We start from the raw sequence: 19,804 nt of genomic DNA, 5'->3' as shown, positions 1-19,804 counted from the left end.
AACCTAAACTGCAACAAGATTGTCTTTAAAACACGGGCATGACTGACTTTATTGCCCATTAAAAAGCTTCCATTAGCCATCGCCCTAGCAGATTTGCTGCTCTTCTGTCACACCAGCCCTCTGCCTATCCTCCTTTACTGCATTATGATTCTTTCTCTGTAGATCCAGAGCATCTTAGCTTTGGCCGACGTTCTCCTAACAACAATTTAAGATGTTTTGCTGGTATCTTTTGTAATCCAGATAATTTTTGTTACTTCTAGTGAAGATCTTCTGTTTCCTGTTTTTTGAGTTCTACCGTCTCTAAACGATACATCACAGCTGGTCTTCATCTTGTAAACCTGTTTTACTCTTGCAGCTTACCTTCTGTAATCTCCTCCGTTGCTTTGGATGATTAACCCCAGGTACTTCAACTCATTCACCTTCAGTACCTCTACTCTTTGCAGATTCATTCTTCCATATCTCTGATTACTGCCACAGATCAGTCTTGTGTGTAAATATTGTAGAAAACGCCTGTCTAAATTTAGTAATATTCAATAAATTAGAACGAAAACGTAGTTTATTTCAGTACCTTGATTGACCAAGTGCAACAGATTATATAGGTTAAGTTTACACAGACTGAGGTTGGTAATTCTGGTGATTTTCTGCTGAAAATTAAAGAAAACACATTTAAGATTGGAATATTTCATCAGAACAATAAACATTTTTAATGCAAGAATTGTGGGCTTAATTGAAAGTATGTTTAATACCTGGTTAAACAAACAAGCCTCATTGGAACACATTCTAAATTACTAAGTGTGTGAAAGTGTCCATCAAAATTAAAGACCAGGTGCAGGTCAGAGCCCATCACTAATCCCACCCATCTCACTACAAACCTCTCATGACTACAGATTAAGAAAATGCCACCATACCATCCCCGTTTAGCCTTGCTTTCCCATCTTTTAGTCATACAACCACACAAGCTACTCAGCTTTTGACATTTCTATTGCAGAAAGCAATTTTGTGCTTGTTTTTTGGTGTTGTAGTTCATTGTTTTTAACAATCTTCAAATGTCCATTTTGTATAGCTAGATAATGTACACGTTTTCTCAAACTTGTTTTTTTCTTTTTCACTAAAACCTAATTGACATGTGCATGGAAGGAGTACATGCAGCAGGAAACCCTAGTTTTGCAAAATATCCGTGTTTCTGTGAATATATCTATCAGAGCCGACTAGCTTTGTGCTGTTTTTAAACTAATGGGGTGAGTGGTAGCTTTTCTTTAAGAGTTTCCCTCAACAGTCTCAAAGATGCACCCCTTTCAGAAGAGGGAGAACAATTGTCCTCAAGGGTCTCATCTAGTCTATACATTACCTGCATAGAAATTAGCAGTAAAGACTAGGTTTACACTTCTTTGAGAATCCTCTTGTAAACGTATAAAAACTTAACATAAATATTCTTTCATGAAAAGGGCTGTTGACATGCTGAGGCATCTATCTTTTTGTCTTTTGTCCAGTGTTGTTATCACTTGCATATTTTCACATAGAAACCTTGTAATAAAGTCAGATTTTGGATCTAACCAGCTCTTGTTTTGGTCATTCTTTTAGTGTGGTATTTACAGCAAGTCTCACACTCTCAATCCTGTTTTTCTCCTTTTTCCCCCCCTCTGTGTCCCTTCTATCTTCTTTCCTCTTTGTTTTTCTCCCCCCTTAGCAACAACCAAACTACTGGAGCTTCAAGGTCAGTGCTGGTATTGTGTTTGTGTTGCAGCGTAAATCTGTGCCTCTGTTCGAATTTGTCTCTTAATAGGATAACGCCATTGTGTTTTGCATGCCCGGTTGCCTTTTCTCCATTCCATTTAGAACTGGTCACATTGTTGGCGCACATGTTTCTGCTAACCGTTTTAACTCTTGCATCCCATACTGCTAAAAGTTGACATCAGCTTTTCACATCTTTGGTAGACTTGAGTCATACAATCTTTCTTTTTTATAGATTGTACTTGCATCTAACTCAGTACTTTCTGCTTTTTGTAATAAATTAGTAGTGAGGACAAATATTGAACACAACATAATTGTAATAAACTATATTGAGGGACTTTGTTGCAAAGGCTTACAGAGTCAGTATACATGCACCAGCTCTGAGTTGATAACGGTACGATTAGGCGTTAACAATCAGTCCACAATGAAGCCAGTTTAATGTCACTGTGGCGTGAGACAGAGCTGACAAAAGAAGCCCCAGCTTCAACAATTAACACCTTCAAGTTGAGAGAGAGAAAAAAAAACAGGGATTGAGCTGTTTGGTCAGAGTGAAAAGTGTGTTGGAAGGGTCAAGATGTAATAAATGTCAACATGGTGATACTATCATAAGCTGTGGTGCTGTTTTGCTATACTGGTGCATAAAAATGGGGAGAATGACCTAAAAATGTATTTTTCCCTTGTGAAGATGGCTTAATAATTAAACTGCTACACAGGTCCACCAGGAAAATTGTAACCAAATATGGTTTTAACACTTAAAATTTTGCATTTTTGGTTTTAACCAATTCGCATGATTCAGTTTTCAGATTTATTCGTATCCCAAATTGGGCAATTGATGTTGCAGCAAGTATAAAAACAAAAAAACAAAGTATCAAAGATTAATAAATAAGGAACAACAAAAAATACCAAAAGGACATGAAATACAAATCAACACATAAAGGGAAGAATCCAGCTTTGATGCTGGAAATTTATTACATAACACAAGAAATTTCAAATTTCATTCTGTCAGAGCTTGTTGCATTCAGTGCATCCAGAAAAATAAAGTATGAACAGTAGGTTACGTTCACAGGTAGATTTTCAAGTTATTTAATGTTTTTCAAGATATATAAAGTTACACTGTCAAAAGGAAAATCTTAATCTTTAGTTATTTAAAACAATATTTTGTGGGTCTGACCTCTGTTTTGGAACAGATGTTAAGAAGCGCTCTTCCTACCATAGCCAGTTAAGCTGGTGCTTGTATTTCCACTTTGCGCTGAGTTTTGGAGAGATCCCAGAAAAATATCTAAGGCAGCGCTGCTCTCATCTCTGCTAAAAATAACGTGGCTGGTTCATTATTTACGGACAGACAAGATGAGACAGGCAGAAAGTCTGAAAACGAAACTCCACTGAGAATTTAATCAATTTAAAAATAAAACGCACCCACATAGGCTTGGCTGCATCTGATTTGAATGCATTAATACTAAGTACTATGCAAAGCTCTTCAGTCTTAAGTCAATTTATTTATAGTTCTTCGGGCTTTTGGAATTTTTGTTTAAAGTTTATCATTGAACATTGAAAGATTTTTCACACAATTCTGGTAATTTAGCCATTTGTGGAAAAGGGAAAATACAAAGTTCTGAATCTTAAACATGATGCATTTGAGTATGTATTAATCAAACTCTTTAAAGATCGAGCTGCATAATATTAAATGGAAATAGTAAAGGATACTGATTTTTCTTTTTTTTCTCCAGAAAAATTAGCTTTGATTAACAGTTGATTAATTGGGTTAAAAACTGATTTGCAGAGGCAGCCCTGCATCCTAAATTTCATCTGACATTTCACCCAACTGAATTATAAATGAATGCCTTCAGATGCTGTCTGCATCTGCTGTGCATCTATCACATTTTATGCATATTTCTTGCACATTAAAGGTATAAAGTTGCATTAAATGTGTCTCATTTGCGGGTTTGAAGGTGTTTATCCCTCGGGGAAATTACACTTGGGGTTTGATTAGCTAAGGATGAGTTCTGTGCCGCCCCAAGAGCACAAATGGAGACAGCTGTGAACGTCACTCAGCGGGAAGAAGTTATTCATGCCCTCATCCTTTCATTGCTAATTTTAATGCAATCTTGACTCAATTACACAGTTTAGTCATTGACAGAAAATGTGGGAGACGGGATGAGTTGAGTTGAAGCCAACTTCACGCCCACTCTGCTACAAACACATGGTCTGCATCCAGGATCTTTGAATCACTTCCATGCTTCTCAGAGTGTGGCCTCATTGAGTTCTACCACTGAGATGGGCAGCAAATTATAGCAATGACTGGCAAGATTCGCATGGAAATACTGTAAAAATATGTGATGAGTTTATCTAAAACATTAATATTTTTGTGCTACATTGGAAGTGGTTTTAGCTTCACACACTAAGGATTTTATTGACAGATCAAATCAATCAAAATCAGATGGTTTGTGGTGGTATGAGCTTTGCATCCAACAATATAGCCATTAAAATATTTCTGTTTGAAATATTTTTAAACTAGCTGTCAAAAACAGCAAGTTTGGTGGTTCCCAGGTTAGACTTAACGCTTAAAAAAGATTTGAATTATATAGTTTTCCTGAAATCCTTGTTTCCTTTCAGAGCAGCAAGTTGGCCAATGTCTGCAAAGATGTACACAAATCTGTAATTCATAAATGGCTCCACCTTCGTGTGATGTTGTACAGCACCTGCTATCATACGGGCTTACCGCAGCTCTCTTTAACCGTAAAATGACTAGATACCTAAATGCTTCTCGCAGAGCTTCTGCTGACATGGCGGATATAAACTGTGTTGAAGGATTTTCTGTGATGGAACAAAAAGGAAAAACTGCTGCTTTGGGATTAAATGGGATGTAAAATGTTTGCTGGAACTAGCATTAAAATGTCAAAGGATAAGGCAGAGAGAATAAATCCAAAGCCAACAGTGAATGTATCAAGCCACCATCCTCTGTCTGTGTTGTAACCTCTTATTTCTCCCCTTCAGCTTGAACCTCGCTGCAGCTCTAAAATATCAACCTTTTTTAAAGTTTATACAACTTATAGATACGAAAGTCTACCCAACAGGGCGAATATATTGCCGGCATGCTGAACTTGCATATGACACAATATTGAATACAAGCAGTACTTGTTATTGCAGTATTGATTTTCCAATAATGATTTTGGATCAACATGCTGTACAGTTGCTCTACCAGATGTGGTTGACTTGATGGGATTACATTTTGAGGGATTAACACTTGACAAACCACCACAAGAAGTAAATTATGATTGTTGCATTGTTATCCTCTACTTTTATATCAAAATATTGTCGGTTCGGCAAAGTAGTCTGAGACTAGTTGTCCTTCGGTTCTTAAATATCTTAACCAGCAACAGAAGGATGGTGTAGGATGGAAGACCAGAACTCCTCAGGTCATGCAACCAGATGGACTGTTCCATTCAGATTAGGGGTCAGACTTTGCCTCAAGCTGAAAAGTTAAAGTATCTTGGTGTGTTGTTCATGATTACTGATAGGAGGAAGCAGGCGATGAATATATGGACTGAGACTTCATCTGCACCACTGCGTTGATCAGCTGAGGGAAGAAACAACTGAACCAACAAGTAAAACTCTTGACTTTTACTGTCCATCTTTGCTCCTGCTGTTATCTATGAACAGAAGATATGGATCATCACAGTGTGACTGAATGGAGATTCCTTTTTGGGTGGCTGGGTCACCCTAAGATAGTGAAGCGCTTCAGGGAGGCTGCTTCGAAAGGAGCAGTTGAGGTTGTTAAAAATTTTGATTAGGATCCCTCTTGGGTGCCTTGAATTGGATTTGTATATATTATTCATAAAATATAGTGTGACATATCGCACTATATACATGTGAGGCCATACATATGAGTTTCTGTAGGATTTATTGTTTCCAAAAACAAATCTCCACAAATAAAGTGGTTATCAACTCATACGTTGCTCTTGATGTTTTCATTCGGAATGGTTTGCAAAAGGCTAGTTTAATAGTTGTTTTTTTCTTTTTTGATAAAATTCATTCATTGTTCAGCTCCTCAGATTTCAATTAGGTTCCAGTTAGCTGTTGTTAAACTTACAGAAAAATGTAAGTTTATAAAACTATTTGACATTGTCATGATTACAACATATGTTAATATATATATATATATATATTAAGTGTTGATTGTTCTTTACAGAAGTTATCAAAGTGGCACAATCTGATTAAAATCTATTTAGACATTTTCTAAATGTAGGGGCTGTATTTGGAAATGGCAAATTTGTGAATACAATTTGAATGTTTTCTGCAGATACACAAGTTTTCGGTCAAGTTTTGCAAAAATTAGATGTTTTATGCAAGTCACTTCTAAATTTAGCAGACAGTATCCAGAATCATTTGATATATATTCAGCTCTATGGAATAAGTAGAAGAATAAGCACAGAATTTTATTTTTTTATTATTAAGCTCTGAGAATTATAAGCAGAGAAGCCACCGAGGAGGGTTTGAATGTAAAATGAGCAAATCAGAGTTTGGAAATCCTTAACCCCGTCCCCCCGCAAAGAAAGGTTTGCTTCTCAAACCAACGAATTACCTCTTTTTACACTGATGCAGTTTTTCCATGTTGAAATGTATTATGCATGTATTTAGTGTGATGCCCATAGTTATGGAAATGTATTTAGATTGCAGCCAGGGCAAAAGCTTGATTCTGGAGGAAAGACCAGCACTGTTTATAACATGCTGCTAGACCAAGTGTGGACAAAGCAACCAGTTGTACTGCTGGCCTTACCAAAAGAGAAAATAATAATTTATCCTCTTTTCAAGTGAAGTATCTGATATTGTTACTAAAGATTTGTTATTCAGAAACCAAGTCTTCTGTTCCAGAATTTCCTTGATTAGTTTTAACTAAAGTGTGAACATTTCCAGTAGGAATGATTTTTTTACTCAAATATCTAGCACATTACAATGAAAACTGTCGAAACCATATAGAAAACTTAGTCTGGTAAAGTTTACAGATTTTCAAAATGTAACAACTGCCATCAAAGTGGACGGAGCCAATAGATACTGAGGTGGATGGCCAACCGTGGAGGGGGTTGAGCGGGGCTGTGGTCAGGACGAACGGATCCCTCTAGCAAATTTGTCCCCCCAGAAAAGCAACCAGCAACAGCTCTAAGAATGTTTTTGTGTTATTGGAGACTTTGGTGATGACACATAAAGCACCCGTTCTGACTGAGCGAGCAGCAAGTTCTGCTGCGAGTCTTTGCTGCTTCCAAAGCTCTGCAATCAGTCTCACACACTCGTCTTGTAGCAAAACTGGCAGCAGTCGGAGTAGAGAGAAGCCATGTTCCACTTTGTGTTCACAATGAAAATGAATCACGCGTGAAAAGCTGAAAAATGCTGTCGATCAATGCTTAGCCACACTAAAAATACCAGCTACTGACTCCCCATGAGGCGTGTCTGAGTTTTATACCCAAATGCAGGGCTGTGACAGACATGAACCAAGCTGTACAGTTGTAACCAATGTGGAACACTTGACTGCAGTAACCACGGTTCACTTAAAGAGGGCAGCACTAAGATGGTTTTAGGCCAAATATTACAGTGTTAAGCAAATTTGCACAAAAACGCAAAATATGACACCCGTAAACTACTCTTCCCTAGAGCGCCCTAATTAGGGGCAAGAACATTTGTTTTGAGAGACTGTAGGGCTCAGCTCCAATTTATAGAGATAATCTGCATAAAAAGTTGGTTAGGGCTTCAGTTGGTCTTTAAATATTCCATGGAACCTTTTTTTTTTTTTAAATGCCACTGTAAACCTAATTCCTCCTTGATGCAGTGAGATGTTCTTACCTCAGTTCTTAAGTCTTTAAAGTCTTGAGATACTTGTGCAAAACAATGTGATGGTGGTGTAATAACTTAAATCTGAGGTAATGAGGGCTTTGATCTAATGAGAAAAAAGTGCAAAATGGTTGCTTTTCACTGACCTTATTGGTGCTATTTGCTTTGCCAGACACTGAGAGAAGCAGAGTAGATTTGGGGCACAAAGGATGGGCAAAAATGGAGCTAGTGTTGCTTGAATATGCACAAAATTAATGCGCGGCTTTAGTCAGAGGTATTTTCTTACACCTCTGTTATGTACAGTGGCAGATTTCTGTTTACCTTCAGCTGGTCACAAAAGCTTATGCTGTCATTCTTCCAGTGTCCCCCCCTACCCCCTCTGTTGCTGGTCTGCAGCTCATTTAGGTTTGGTTATCACTCTCCTTCCTCCCTGAGAGCCGGGGAGTCTCTCCTTCTTACTGATGCAATAGAAACCCCTGCAGCAGAGCACTGCTGAGCTCATGTGGGTGAGGGTGTGCGTCTGTTTAATAAATAGTCCCCGGTTATTTTCCTTTTGATGTTACTCTGCTTCTCTGGCTCACTAAATTCACACAAACAGTGATGGTGCTTTTTGTGCATAAACACATATGTTATCAAACGGCTGTGCCATAACGACTGTGCGCTCACGTTAATGCATACATGGACTTGCAGTGGCCATGGAAACTGAAGGTGGATGGATTATGCAAATATTGCAAGAGCGTTTTAAGACTCGCACTCACGTGTTCTCCTGCATCCTGAGGCGAGCGGTGGGGATTGTCAGCTTGTCCACAGGGGTGAACAGATTCAAACAGGCGCCTGTAACTGCTGCTGACAGCGTCAAAGACACAATAGAGCAAAGTGCTGCATAATTCTCTCTCTTTCTTCTTTCCCAGCCGCACTTGGGCAAACATTAGTGCTCCATTTTTAACATCTCTATTCTTTCCGTATGGAGTGGCTGAAGTAATCACAGCCTATTGTCTTCTGTCTTTGCCTGCGTATTCAATTCAGAGGAATTTACAAAACTGTGGGCTCAGATAAGGGAAGGCATCACCAGTATTCTGCTTATTCACCAGTCTTCTTCATGTTAGAGTAAACCCTGAAGGAGATGTTTGATTTTAATCCTGCTTGTTGCAGTAAAAAGTGACACAGCAGAGTAATCATTCAGGATTAAAATACTTTGCTTCTCAAAAGTGTTGACAAGAAGGACTTTTTCTTTTGGAGACCCTCATTGCAGTACCATTTCACGTGATCCAGAGCTTTTAGGCCTTATTGTCACTGTAAATGTGTGCCGCAACTGAATAAAGATATTTTATATTTACCAAGCTGCGATAGTTTGAATCCTAATTTAAATGACACGCAAAGAATTTTTATCTCATTATTGCGCCTTAATCTCTGTTTGGGAATCACCTTTCACGATTGCCATCAGGAGTTTGAGGATGCATCCTGTTTTTGAGATAAGATTATACAAAGTCTTGGGTTTGCAAGAGTAATGGTGGCAGTTGTTAGGATGGCAGAGAAGGTTGGTTGTAGACCTCGAGGTGGCCGTTTCAAAGCCCACTCCCTCCCTCTCTGGGGATAATCAGGAGTTGCATCATGAAGGGCAACCACACATCCGCCAAGTCTGTGTGCACGCAGCTGTGAAATGTAGAAAGCTGCTAGCTGTGGTGGGAGATGCCAAGAGGACAATATTAGGTTCACAAGAGCAAGATGAGATTTTAGCAACTATTTTTTATTCTATTTTTACTTCTTTTTTTAAATTAAGAATAAAAATTCAGAGTAGAGTCCACATATTCTTGTGGATGTCTTTTAGTTAAGACTTAATATTGTAAGCCATCTTACTTGCAAAACATTTGAAGGGGCACTTCTAAGATCTGCACTCAACCTTTGCCCTCCACTTAAAGTTTACTAAATGGTGCAAGACAGGCCAAAAATCTAAATAAAAACAGTGGTATTTCCACATTATAAAGTATTTTGAGTTTCATGTCCTGATAATAATCCTAGTAAAACTCTTATAAGGTGAAATTAAAACTGAAACTATTCACCCCAATATCAATATTTTATCTTTACATATGATACTGATATTAGTAAGAGCTCACCCCATGTAGGCTCAAACTTTTAGTTTCAGGCACCGCATGAAAACAAACCACTTGGGAAAATCCTGAATTGAATAAGCTTTTGCGTCCTTGCTTTTATTCTTACCAGTAGTTATTTTACAGTTCCATTTAGAAGCACAAATTTCAGTGTAAAGTGGCAAAACACCACAGGGGTTGTGGTGATTTTGTGAAAAGCTTTTGGATGTGTTTATAATTTTTTTAATGTCAACTGTCAGTAAGTATTTCACATGTTTTTTTTTTTTGTTTTTTTTGCTATCATCATGGAACAATTCCAGCTAGGAGCAATGAGACAGTTTGATATTTTTAGAGACGGTTTTGTTTTAGCTGTTCCCTCCTCCGTCTTAATGTTCTAGCTCACCAACTAATGGTTCATTCTGTTCATTTTTGTACTTTTATGCATTATTATGAAGACCATGATCAATAAGCATTACAAAGATTCATCCTTTAATAGCCAAAGCTGGTAATTGGCTCTTAAGAGAGACTTGGGTGGATGATAATGTGACTGAAAATCTGCACATCCTTTATAAGAAGTCAGTTTTTATTACTATCTTTTGCTAAATTGGTCTGTGCTTCCATGCCAACATATACACATGCACAAGATTGCTTTGTCTCATGCTCTCCACATACACAACCCCCCTCCCACACTCTTAAAGGAGTCACGTACCCTCATGTTGTTGTGTTAGTCGCTCTATCAGACCTTTTAGTTAACTGAATCAGGTAGACCCAAAACTGTGGACTAGATGGCCAATCTGACATAATTCAATACTCTTACTGTGACTCCCTCTCTTTGAATGAGAGTGTTGCCATCCTAAAACAGACCACTTCCATCAGAGCAGAAACTGTTAATCACAGGATAAGCTCTGTATTAATTAGCATAGACCCTTCCTGTAATCCTCTGTTTCATTCCACTGGGTAGGATCATGATGTGCTGTGACACCAACCACTCAAGACATTACTGCTGATGACTCCAGACACAGCTAGTGCTTTTCAAAAGCACCCCGGCAGTCGCTCTGTGTTTGTATTTTCTAAAAATAAGTCCATAGTCTGTTTTAGGCTGAAGACGGGTCAAACTGTGAGGAACCGAGTTTAGTAGGAAGTGAGAGAGGGGAACAGCAATAAGAATCAAGTCAGTTATTAAAAATAAATGGCCCTTGCAGACTCCTGGGTTTACAATGATTCACTTTATTAGGATGATTAGTGTCACCAAGCCAGAAGTCAGTCAGTGAGAATTTTAACCATGAAACAAGACATCTCAATTGATTCATTGAGACACTTTATTGATCCCACATTGAGGGAATTCATGTACGGGAGCAAAAAAGGGACATAAAAAACCATAAAATATAATTTAAGATATAAGACTGAAAGCTATGCACAATGTAAAAAAATAGAAAACTGTGATATTACACCTTATAAATTGTAAATAGCTGAAAATCTGTGGTATTTCACAACACCAATACAATGATAGTTGCATAGATGAGAAGTTATGGAGGCAATAAAGTTAAGAAGTAGTAAAAATCAACTAGTTATTGATTTGTACTACTTCTGCATAACACCTACAACACCAAGTTGCAGGTGTTATGCAGTCAGAGATCAGTTGGTATGAATGATCTGCAGTATCTTTCCTTCCTATGATGTGAGGTGTAGCAGTCTGCTTCTGAAGAAGTTCCTTAAGACAGAAGAAAACACGCTGATTTGATAAAGTCTTCAAGTCATAAGAGGACCTAAAGTTTCATTACTATTACTAAATGCTAAATTTGGATTTGTGCAGTACAGGTAGATTAGAAAACAGGGCTCCTTTTGATGACACTCAAGCAGAACCAATCAGAGGATCTGTAGATGAAAACATGACCAGATTCTCCATTTTTGTTTAGCGTCTCTCATCTATATTAGGTTTTTCTCAATCTCTGAATTTTAAGGACTGTTTCTGAATTCACTTGCAATAGGAACCTTTTATCATTGCAACCGCCCCACTGATAAATATTTTACTAATAAACTGAAAAAAGAGGATTTGCTAAGAGAATCTATATAAAACATACACTCTTTATATGCTGTTTGATTTTACAATCACTTCAGATGACTTTGCAGACTGATTTGTAGATTCTTGAATTTAAAATGCTGCTTGATTCTGTTTGTCTTTCCCTGGACATTTTGAGGAACAGGAAATTTCCCCACAAACTCCAAACTTATTGGTTACTAAAAAAAACCTAAATCCTTTATGTCCTTGGTTCTCTATGCTGTGAGCAAGAGAAAGTGAGGAAATCCATTAGTGAACATTTTGAAGCAGCTCTACATTGATGCTAAGTTGAGGGAGAGAAAATGTTAGGCTGCAACAACAGGGAATCTGATCCCATCTGTTCATCTCCATTATAACATCATGGCAAGTTGATGTTCTTCTCTGACAGGAACACAGAGACAGAACGGTGTGTTTGTATCAGTGATGTCCGGTTGGATGGGCATGTTTTAGATCTCCAGTGTGTTGACACAGGAATGTCTGCTCATTGGTGGCTTTGCCGCTGCTGTTTGCCTTCTTATGGACGCAAATTCAACTAAGTGAGATCAGGAAGAGTGTGTCTGTTATAGTGTCTTTTCTGTTTTGGTTTGGTGCATTTAAAAAAAAAAGAACAATCAATCAACCAGAGATCAATCATTGGCTCTCATCAGTGATTGGCAGGTTATTTTGTTCATTTTTTTATTATCAACTCTCACTATTTTAACTTTTTGAGTTGCTGGAAACCTGATAGATGTTAGGAAGTTGCACATTGATTCAGAAGTAAGAATAATCTCACAAATGTATCACCTTATGGGGAATATACTGTGTATGAAATTATATTCTCATGCATTTTAAATATTCTGAAAGGCAGGCCAGACCTCAGAAAACTGAAAATTAGTGGCGGTCAGGAAGAACCCGATTGGTGCCTCTCATGTTTTAATGGAATCTCAATCTATTAAGAAAAACTAAAAATGACTGAACTCATTATTTGCAAAACAAGTTGTCTCTTCTTGAACAGTTTACAGTACTTGTGGTGTCCTTTTAAAGGATGTGACTGGAACAGGTTCCATGTAAAAAAAAAAAAGGCTTCTCAACCCTAATGGCAGCGTTTTTGTCCCAGTGAGATGTATCATCTCTAACTCATTCATATGACTGCTGCTGCGGCCCTTGAGCTGTTCGGCTGTTGATATGATACTTGGTGGAAAATCTCTATTCCCCAGCCTAACGAGGAGAACCACACAAGTGTTTTCTTCCTCTAAAAGGCTTAAGAGTGCAAAGACTGCAGGCCTCCCCAACTGGCACTGTGCTAAGGCACGTGGCCAGAATCCACTCATTGGCGCTTGACTGCCATCTGCCAACATTGCCAGGTCTGTTGAGCAGCAATCAAATGGTTGAACTTGTAAGAAAGATTCTTTTCAAATAAAACATTCAAAGAATATCCTTTCAGAAAGAGCTGGACAAAGGATTTGAAAGGATAGGTCCATGTCTACTCAAGGCTAAGTGTGACTTGCATTTGTATTCAGTATCCTTTACTCCAAGTCAAATTAAATGCTAAATAAAAGGCATTAGTTGTTGTTTAGTAGTTTGATTTTTTTAATATAAATACATTTGTTTGGGGAACAAATATATTAGAGAATGAGCAAAAATGCCCTTTGAAATGCTGGAAGGGCTGCGCAGATCCAAAGTTCTGTTGTACAAGTCATTCACTTCACAAGTCTAAGAGAGAGGCTAAAAGAAAGCCATGTGAAACCCTGTTTGCACTTTGACACACCACATATCTGGGACACAGCAAACATTTGGAAGAAGATACCCTAATTGTATTTTTTCCTGGCCTGCATGATTATGCATGGAGTGAAATTAACACTTGGAGCTCACCGTCCTAACAGTGACACACGGTGGCAGTAAAATCAAGCTGCGAGGATGTTTCTCTTCAGTGCAGACAGGGAAGCTGGTCACAGTTGATTTGGAAAAGGGTTGGAACTAAACATAGGGCAGTCCTGGAAGGAAGCCTGCTCCAAGCTGCTACTTGAGACTGAACCAGAGATTCACCCTCAAACAGTGGAACTCAACATACAGGCAGAACTGGAATGGAGTGGTTTAAATCATAGCATATGGCCGAGTCAAAGACCAGACCTGATTCCAAATTAGCTGCAACTCTCGATAATTGCTGTCTATACTAACTGACTTAGCTTCAGCTAATTTACAGAGAAGAAATGGGCAAAGAATTGTAGCTTTAATGTGCAAAGCTGGTAGAGACTCAAAAAAATCACTGTTGTTGGATCTGATGAGAAAGGTGGTTCTGCACAAGGTACTGAGTTACAGACGACTGGATTTAAATAGTCTTGTCATGTTTTCAATTGGAAAGTACTTTCCGTTGTCTTCAAAATTATACCATATGTCAGTTTGTCTGATAAAATCCCAATAGAATACTCTGAAATTTGTGGTAGTTAAATGACAAAATGGGAACAAGTTCAAGGACTGTTCATGTGTAGTTTCCCATAGGAATACATGGAAAGGAATTTGAACAAGAACATTTTCCTCTCACTTAAAAACAAGTGCCCTTGAGCAAGTCGATTAATCTGAAGTTGCTCTGCAGAAAGTGGAGGATCTTTGAAGTAAATCAGGAAGCTTGTGTGTGGACATGGCATGTTTTCTGCTAGGCTCCTTCACCTGCCTTTCCTCCCTCAGGATGTTGTAAAGATGCTTAGCCTGTCCACTCGCATCACACAGCAAATGTCTCATTACAAACGTCTCTTCATATGACGTGACACAGAGATGCACAGCAGAACATGCTGGTTGATGTTAGAGCCTCAGATGCTCTTTGATTAGTGTCACAGGAAAGGAATGCCACGGTACGTCGAGGTAATCTCCGTGAAATCTCAATCAGAGGGCGTGGCCGGTGGGAGGCGGTTGGCATGTTACAGCTGTGCACAGCTGTCTCCATCAATCAAGTCTCTGCTTTAGCTGCTGAGAATCCTTTATCTGAATAGTTGCCTGACAGTCTTCAGAGAGAGGTGAAAATACAGTTATAAAAGGCTAAAGATGATGCTGGAGGGAGAGGTAAGGATCAGCAGAACACAATTCAATACAGTACTGTGTTAATTCACAATTTATTTTGGATTAATTTAGGGTTTAAATTGAACCACCTCCTAGTGTGATAGAAGATCATGTTTAAATTGGTTTCTTTGCTCAGTTGTCTTTGAGGTATTGATGCATAACTGGTCCAACAACTGAATGTTGCAGAGCTCAGAGTTAGTGGCCTAACGAAAAAGGTTACTCCTAAAATGATCAGCTACTTCACTGAAATGGGAAGAAGAACCCACAGTTCAGAGAAAATGGGTTTAAAGGTCTTTAGAAAGCCTCAAACTGTGGATCAGGATTGTGTATTTGATCTGGCTCCATGGATTTAACATTTACAGAAAGTCGGAATGTCTTCAAATTCTGTCTAGAATTTACAGGAATTGCTGTCTGAAACTTTTCATTGCTTTTAACTGCAGAACTTTGTACTATTGCTATTTATGAAGTTCCATCCATCCATCCATTTTCTAACACTCTTGTCCCTAGTGGGGTCAGGAGTGGTGCTGGTGCCTATCTCCAGCTAACGTTCCGGGTGAGAGGCGGGGTTCACCCTGGACAAGTTGCCAGTCTGTCACAGTATTTATGAAATTATTTTAGAAAATTATTTACAGTGTAGATTATGCATTTGATTTTACAGTAGCAGAGTTAACTGATCTCATCATGCTATTGAGTTTCTCCTCTCCTGCCTGTTTTCTATTCAATAGCTCTTTGTTACGGTTTTCCTGTAACAAATGGGAACGTTGCTGCATGTAAATGTTGGTAAGATCATGGTTTCATTTTTTCCTCTAAAATAGTTTATTTTTCTGACTAAAAACTTTTGTGGAAGAATTTATGCTCTGACCATCAACACCAAAATCAAGTTTTATACATTTGTTTTTATTTTATTTTTCTTTAGGATCATTATTTTTAAAAGGACCAGTAAAATCATCTTTCAATGAAATGAAGGACTTTGTGAATTTCTTATTAGAATGGCTTTAGCTGATTGCATCGTCTTCTGGAAAGATAATGCATTTGGATAATCCACAAAATATTTAGTATTTTTGGTTCAGTTAGAACCAAAAAGCTATTTTATAGTGAAAGAACATTTTTCAAAAATACTTAAAAGTTCTTTTAATTTGAATTCTAAAACCTCCTTTTGAATCTGTAGCAAATTCAGCAAGTTAAATTCAGCAGACAGGGTATTTACACTTGAAAAATACAAAGTACGACTTATTGTGATTGAAGACTGAGCCGATTATAAAAGATCAGTAATAATAATTTGTTTTTTATTGACTAGTTATTATAAGCAGCAATGTAGAACATTTGTAATGCTGCTTCTAAAAACCTGGGCTGCCCTAAAAATTGGGGTGTTTGTATTGAGTCCAGAAAAAAAAAATGCTCCAAAGGTAAAGAAGTTGAACCTCAATGAAGTCAAACTGTTGGACCTTTAATGAACAAACTCCAGAACACGACGCTCTGCAGTGAGCTCTATATAATCCTGTTTGGCACAGCCGCTGCAGGACTCTTGGTAATCACAACAGCAATGGCACTGAGCCAACAATGTCACCCTGACAGGCTGATGCAAGAAAAGAAAAGTTTATTACCCCACTGATTTTCAGATAACCTTTACAGTTGGCAATGTTGCTCATTTTTCAACCCCAGTTTGGTTTTTCAGCACTGAAGTAATGAGCTGGAGAAGGAAAAATTATGAGAGTAGAAGAAAACCACATTTTCAGTCTTACCTTTGGGTTAATTTATTATCAAATGCGTTGTCAATGTCTGATTTTCTTTTTCTCGGTTTCTGCATGATTGGGTGGTATATATTACTGTATATTCAACTGAATGTGAAACTATTATGGAAAAGCAAACACTGAACAAAGTTTGTTGGCACCACTGGCTCAATTAAGTTCAAAAATACTTTATCCATTCCAAAGGTATATTAGGTGTTGTAGTAACTCATCATCCAAGTATCTTCAAAGAGTCATTGCAGATGGTGATGATGTGGGCAGGAAGGAAGTCTGGTAGAGCTAAGACTTCCAATAAATCTGAAGAAGCATCTGACTGAATTTTGTTGCTGTATGATGGTCTCATTACTTTCATCCAAGTTGTCAATTTGGCAAAAAAAAATAAAAATAAAAAATTCCAAACAAAACAAGTATCATCTACTGATTATTACTCTTTTAACTGCAGCCAAAATCACATGTTGTGATTGAAGATTATTTTGAAGATTCACTGAGTTTTACTGTTGGTGTACAATAACATTATTCTTCTGCATGTCCCACGCTTTCGAACTGAAAAAGGAAAGCAGGCATTCAGTGTGTTGGCCCCCACAGCGTGGAATCAGTTGCAGTCTGAACTTAAGATGTCGGAAATGATTTCACTGGACTTATTTCGAGCAGTTCTTAAAGATAGGCAACAAGATTCTATGAAACAGTGTCATTGTTTTTAAATTGTTTTTATTGTTTTATACTTGTGCATATGTATTAATTGTTTTTATCTTGTAACCAGGTTGCTATGTATTGCAAATTTTTTGCTCAGGTCCCTCTTGAAAATGAGATCTAGATCTCAACGGGGTTTACCTGATTAAATAAAGGAATATATATATAACAGATTACTCTCCTTAAACCTCAACTTAAAGAGAGTTTGAGCAAATCTAACAGAAAGTATACATATAATTGAATATAAACTGAAGAATGCAATGCCTAATTTTCAGTACTTCATTTTGCAGTTTATTCTCCCTCTTTCTTAAATTCTCTGGTGTCTTTACGGTTGGGTGAGCTCTGTCTCAAACCTTTATCTGCTCCTCCTCTTCTTCACAGATCACTAAATAGAAACTTTATGATTTCCAATTGCTGTGTTCCATTTCCTTCAGTAGCTTATGTCTTGTATGACTGAAAGCAGAAGGTGTGCATATGGCTGTCGAACCTGTTCTGAAACCTTAACTCTCCAAACATGCGAGAGGTGGCTCATATAATTCAGTCATGCTGCCCGTTACTGTTAACAGATGTGTTTTTCTGATCTCTATTTAAGTGGAACTAGTGAATCCCTAAGAGGTGTTTAGCAGCACTGTGCTGGCATGATTCTTGGTGTCTCTTCCATGTTTGCTCGCTGATGCGTGTCTGAACGTCATGGCTCTCCCTGCTGTAATTTCATGAAGTTCAACAACACCCACAAACCATATGTGAAAACGAATCTCAGACCTCAGATAGACAGCCTGTGAATCCAGGCTCTCTGGGAGCTCATTACTGGACTCTTTGGGCTGGAAAATGTCCGTCAGTAAGGATTCATTAAAAGCCAGCAGAAGCGTCTGGTTGTGCTATAATGAGAGGTCCTTCAATATTAGGTTCCCTCAAGGGTTCAGATTAGACAGGTGAAATATCACTGGAAATCTGGGTTACCAGTTAAGGTCATTAACTTTACATTGCTGATGTTTGCTGACTCGGTTACTGAGCATTCTGTGGCAAATTTCCTTGGTCTGTTCGACTCCAGGCGCACAAATTCATTTAGGTCCATTTAGTTTCTTGCTGGTGAAACATTTTATTATAACATAACTGCTGCTGTCTCTTCTGGTCTCCTTTATCTGCTCCTACTTTCTTCTTTTAATTTAAAAACATTGTTCCAACAGTTTCTGTGGGTTTTTTCCCTCCTCGTTAGGGTGGATCATTCTGAATGGACTGTTTGATTGCAGCGCTGAATCGACCCGCTTCAGTTAACCTGACAGGCAGTGCAGCTCTAATTTTATCTCCAGGATTTGTGTCTGATTTTTGTCTTCGACATTAAATGTTTTGTGTGACTTTTTTTCTTTGAATAAATGTTTCGATATCATTGTTTGCTTGTGTTCTTCAGCACCATCTGTGATGTTTTGGTCCATTTATTGTCTTCCTCAGATCTCAACATGTTAAATGTTCAATCTCATGACGGGATAATTGGAAAATTATTGGAGAAAACCTTTTCCCTCTGAAAGTAAAATGACATCTTATCGTAGGTTTGAAATCATGACGCAGCATCAGCCCTTTTTCTGTGCACTCAGATTTTTTCCTTCTCTCCTGTTTTTCAGAGCCGTACGCCTCGAGTGACCCGACTCAGCCCAACTCAGCCAGCTCTTGCAGACCAGGCCAACAGGGTTTCTTTTGCCTCAGCTGAAAATCTGGAGACCATGTCTGAACCTGACATCCCCATCGGCTTTAACCGGATGAACCGGCTTCGCCAGAGTCTTCCACTGGCCCGCTCGTCTAGTCAGGCCAAACTGCGGGCACCAGGTCAGGCCACTGTGCTTCTTTAAATCAGCATCAGAAAGTTCCATATTTTTAGTCCTCATGTTACTAAGCACATAAGGGCTCGGTCTCAATGAGCTTGTTAAATATTAAAGTTTGTAACAGGAAGTATGGCTTGTCTGGTCACGTTAAAGGAGAAGGCATATTCTCAAGAAGATGAGAGCGGAGCTTGGTGTAGCCGCAGTGAAATGAGCCACACTACTACTGGAATAAAGTAGAGATGTTTGGTCATAATGCAAAGTGCAATGTTAAGAGACAACTAATTGCAGAACACAACACAAACCACTTAAACTCTGTTGTGTTGTAGCAAATGGACTTGGGCACCTTCCAGTAATTCAGTCATTCATTAAATTCCTTTGTATTCCAAATTATTCTACAGTCAAATGTGAGGCCATCTGTTTAACAGCTGATGCTTGGAAAGAACTGGGAAACGGGCTGAGAAGAGAAAACTAAACTGTTTGAATTAGGTGTATTTGAACCTCCCCTGCTGTAGATAATTTGAAGACCCCTCTGAAATTTTTGACTTAACTCTCTGTGGAATTCTTTCAGCAAATTTAGGAGTCCCTGTGAGCAGACAGTCATCCAAAGGTCTCACGAAATATTTAACCAGATTTAAAAAGGATTTTTCCAGTCAAGTTAACTGTAAGTGGGAATGAATTTGGTAATTATCACTAATTGGGCATGAACTTTATAAATGTTCTTACTTTGAAGACTGGATCCTGCAAATCCTTCTTTAAGTTGATCTTTGCTCACTTTATTCAGGCTGACAAGTTCCTCTTGAAATCAGCTAAAGTTAG

General features: G+C 38.2%; 1 protein-coding gene across 11 annotated transcripts in view; it reads left to right on the top strand.

Moving 5' to 3' along the window:
- srcin1b (SRC kinase signaling inhibitor 1b) overlaps positions 1-19,804 on the top strand; it is a 100,015-nt gene that overhangs the window by 50,815 nt on the left and 29,396 nt on the right. For all 11 annotated transcript variants that reach the window (XM_032574277.1, XM_032574283.1, XM_032574282.1 and 8 more), the window contains 2 exons: positions 1,688-1,714; positions 18,791-18,992. In XM_032574277.1, coding sequence (XP_032430168.1) covers positions 1,688-1,714; positions 18,791-18,992 — 229 coding nt within the window. The remainder of the gene's footprint in view (positions 1-1,687; positions 1,715-18,790; positions 18,993-19,804) is intronic.

Source organism: Xiphophorus hellerii, chromosome 10, assembly GCF_003331165.1.
Source record: "Xiphophorus hellerii strain 12219 chromosome 10, Xiphophorus_hellerii-4.1, whole genome shotgun sequence".
NCBI classification, from domain to species: Eukaryota; Metazoa; Chordata; class Actinopteri; order Cyprinodontiformes; family Poeciliidae; genus Xiphophorus; species Xiphophorus hellerii.
This window is presented reverse-complemented; position numbering and strand designations above follow the sequence as displayed.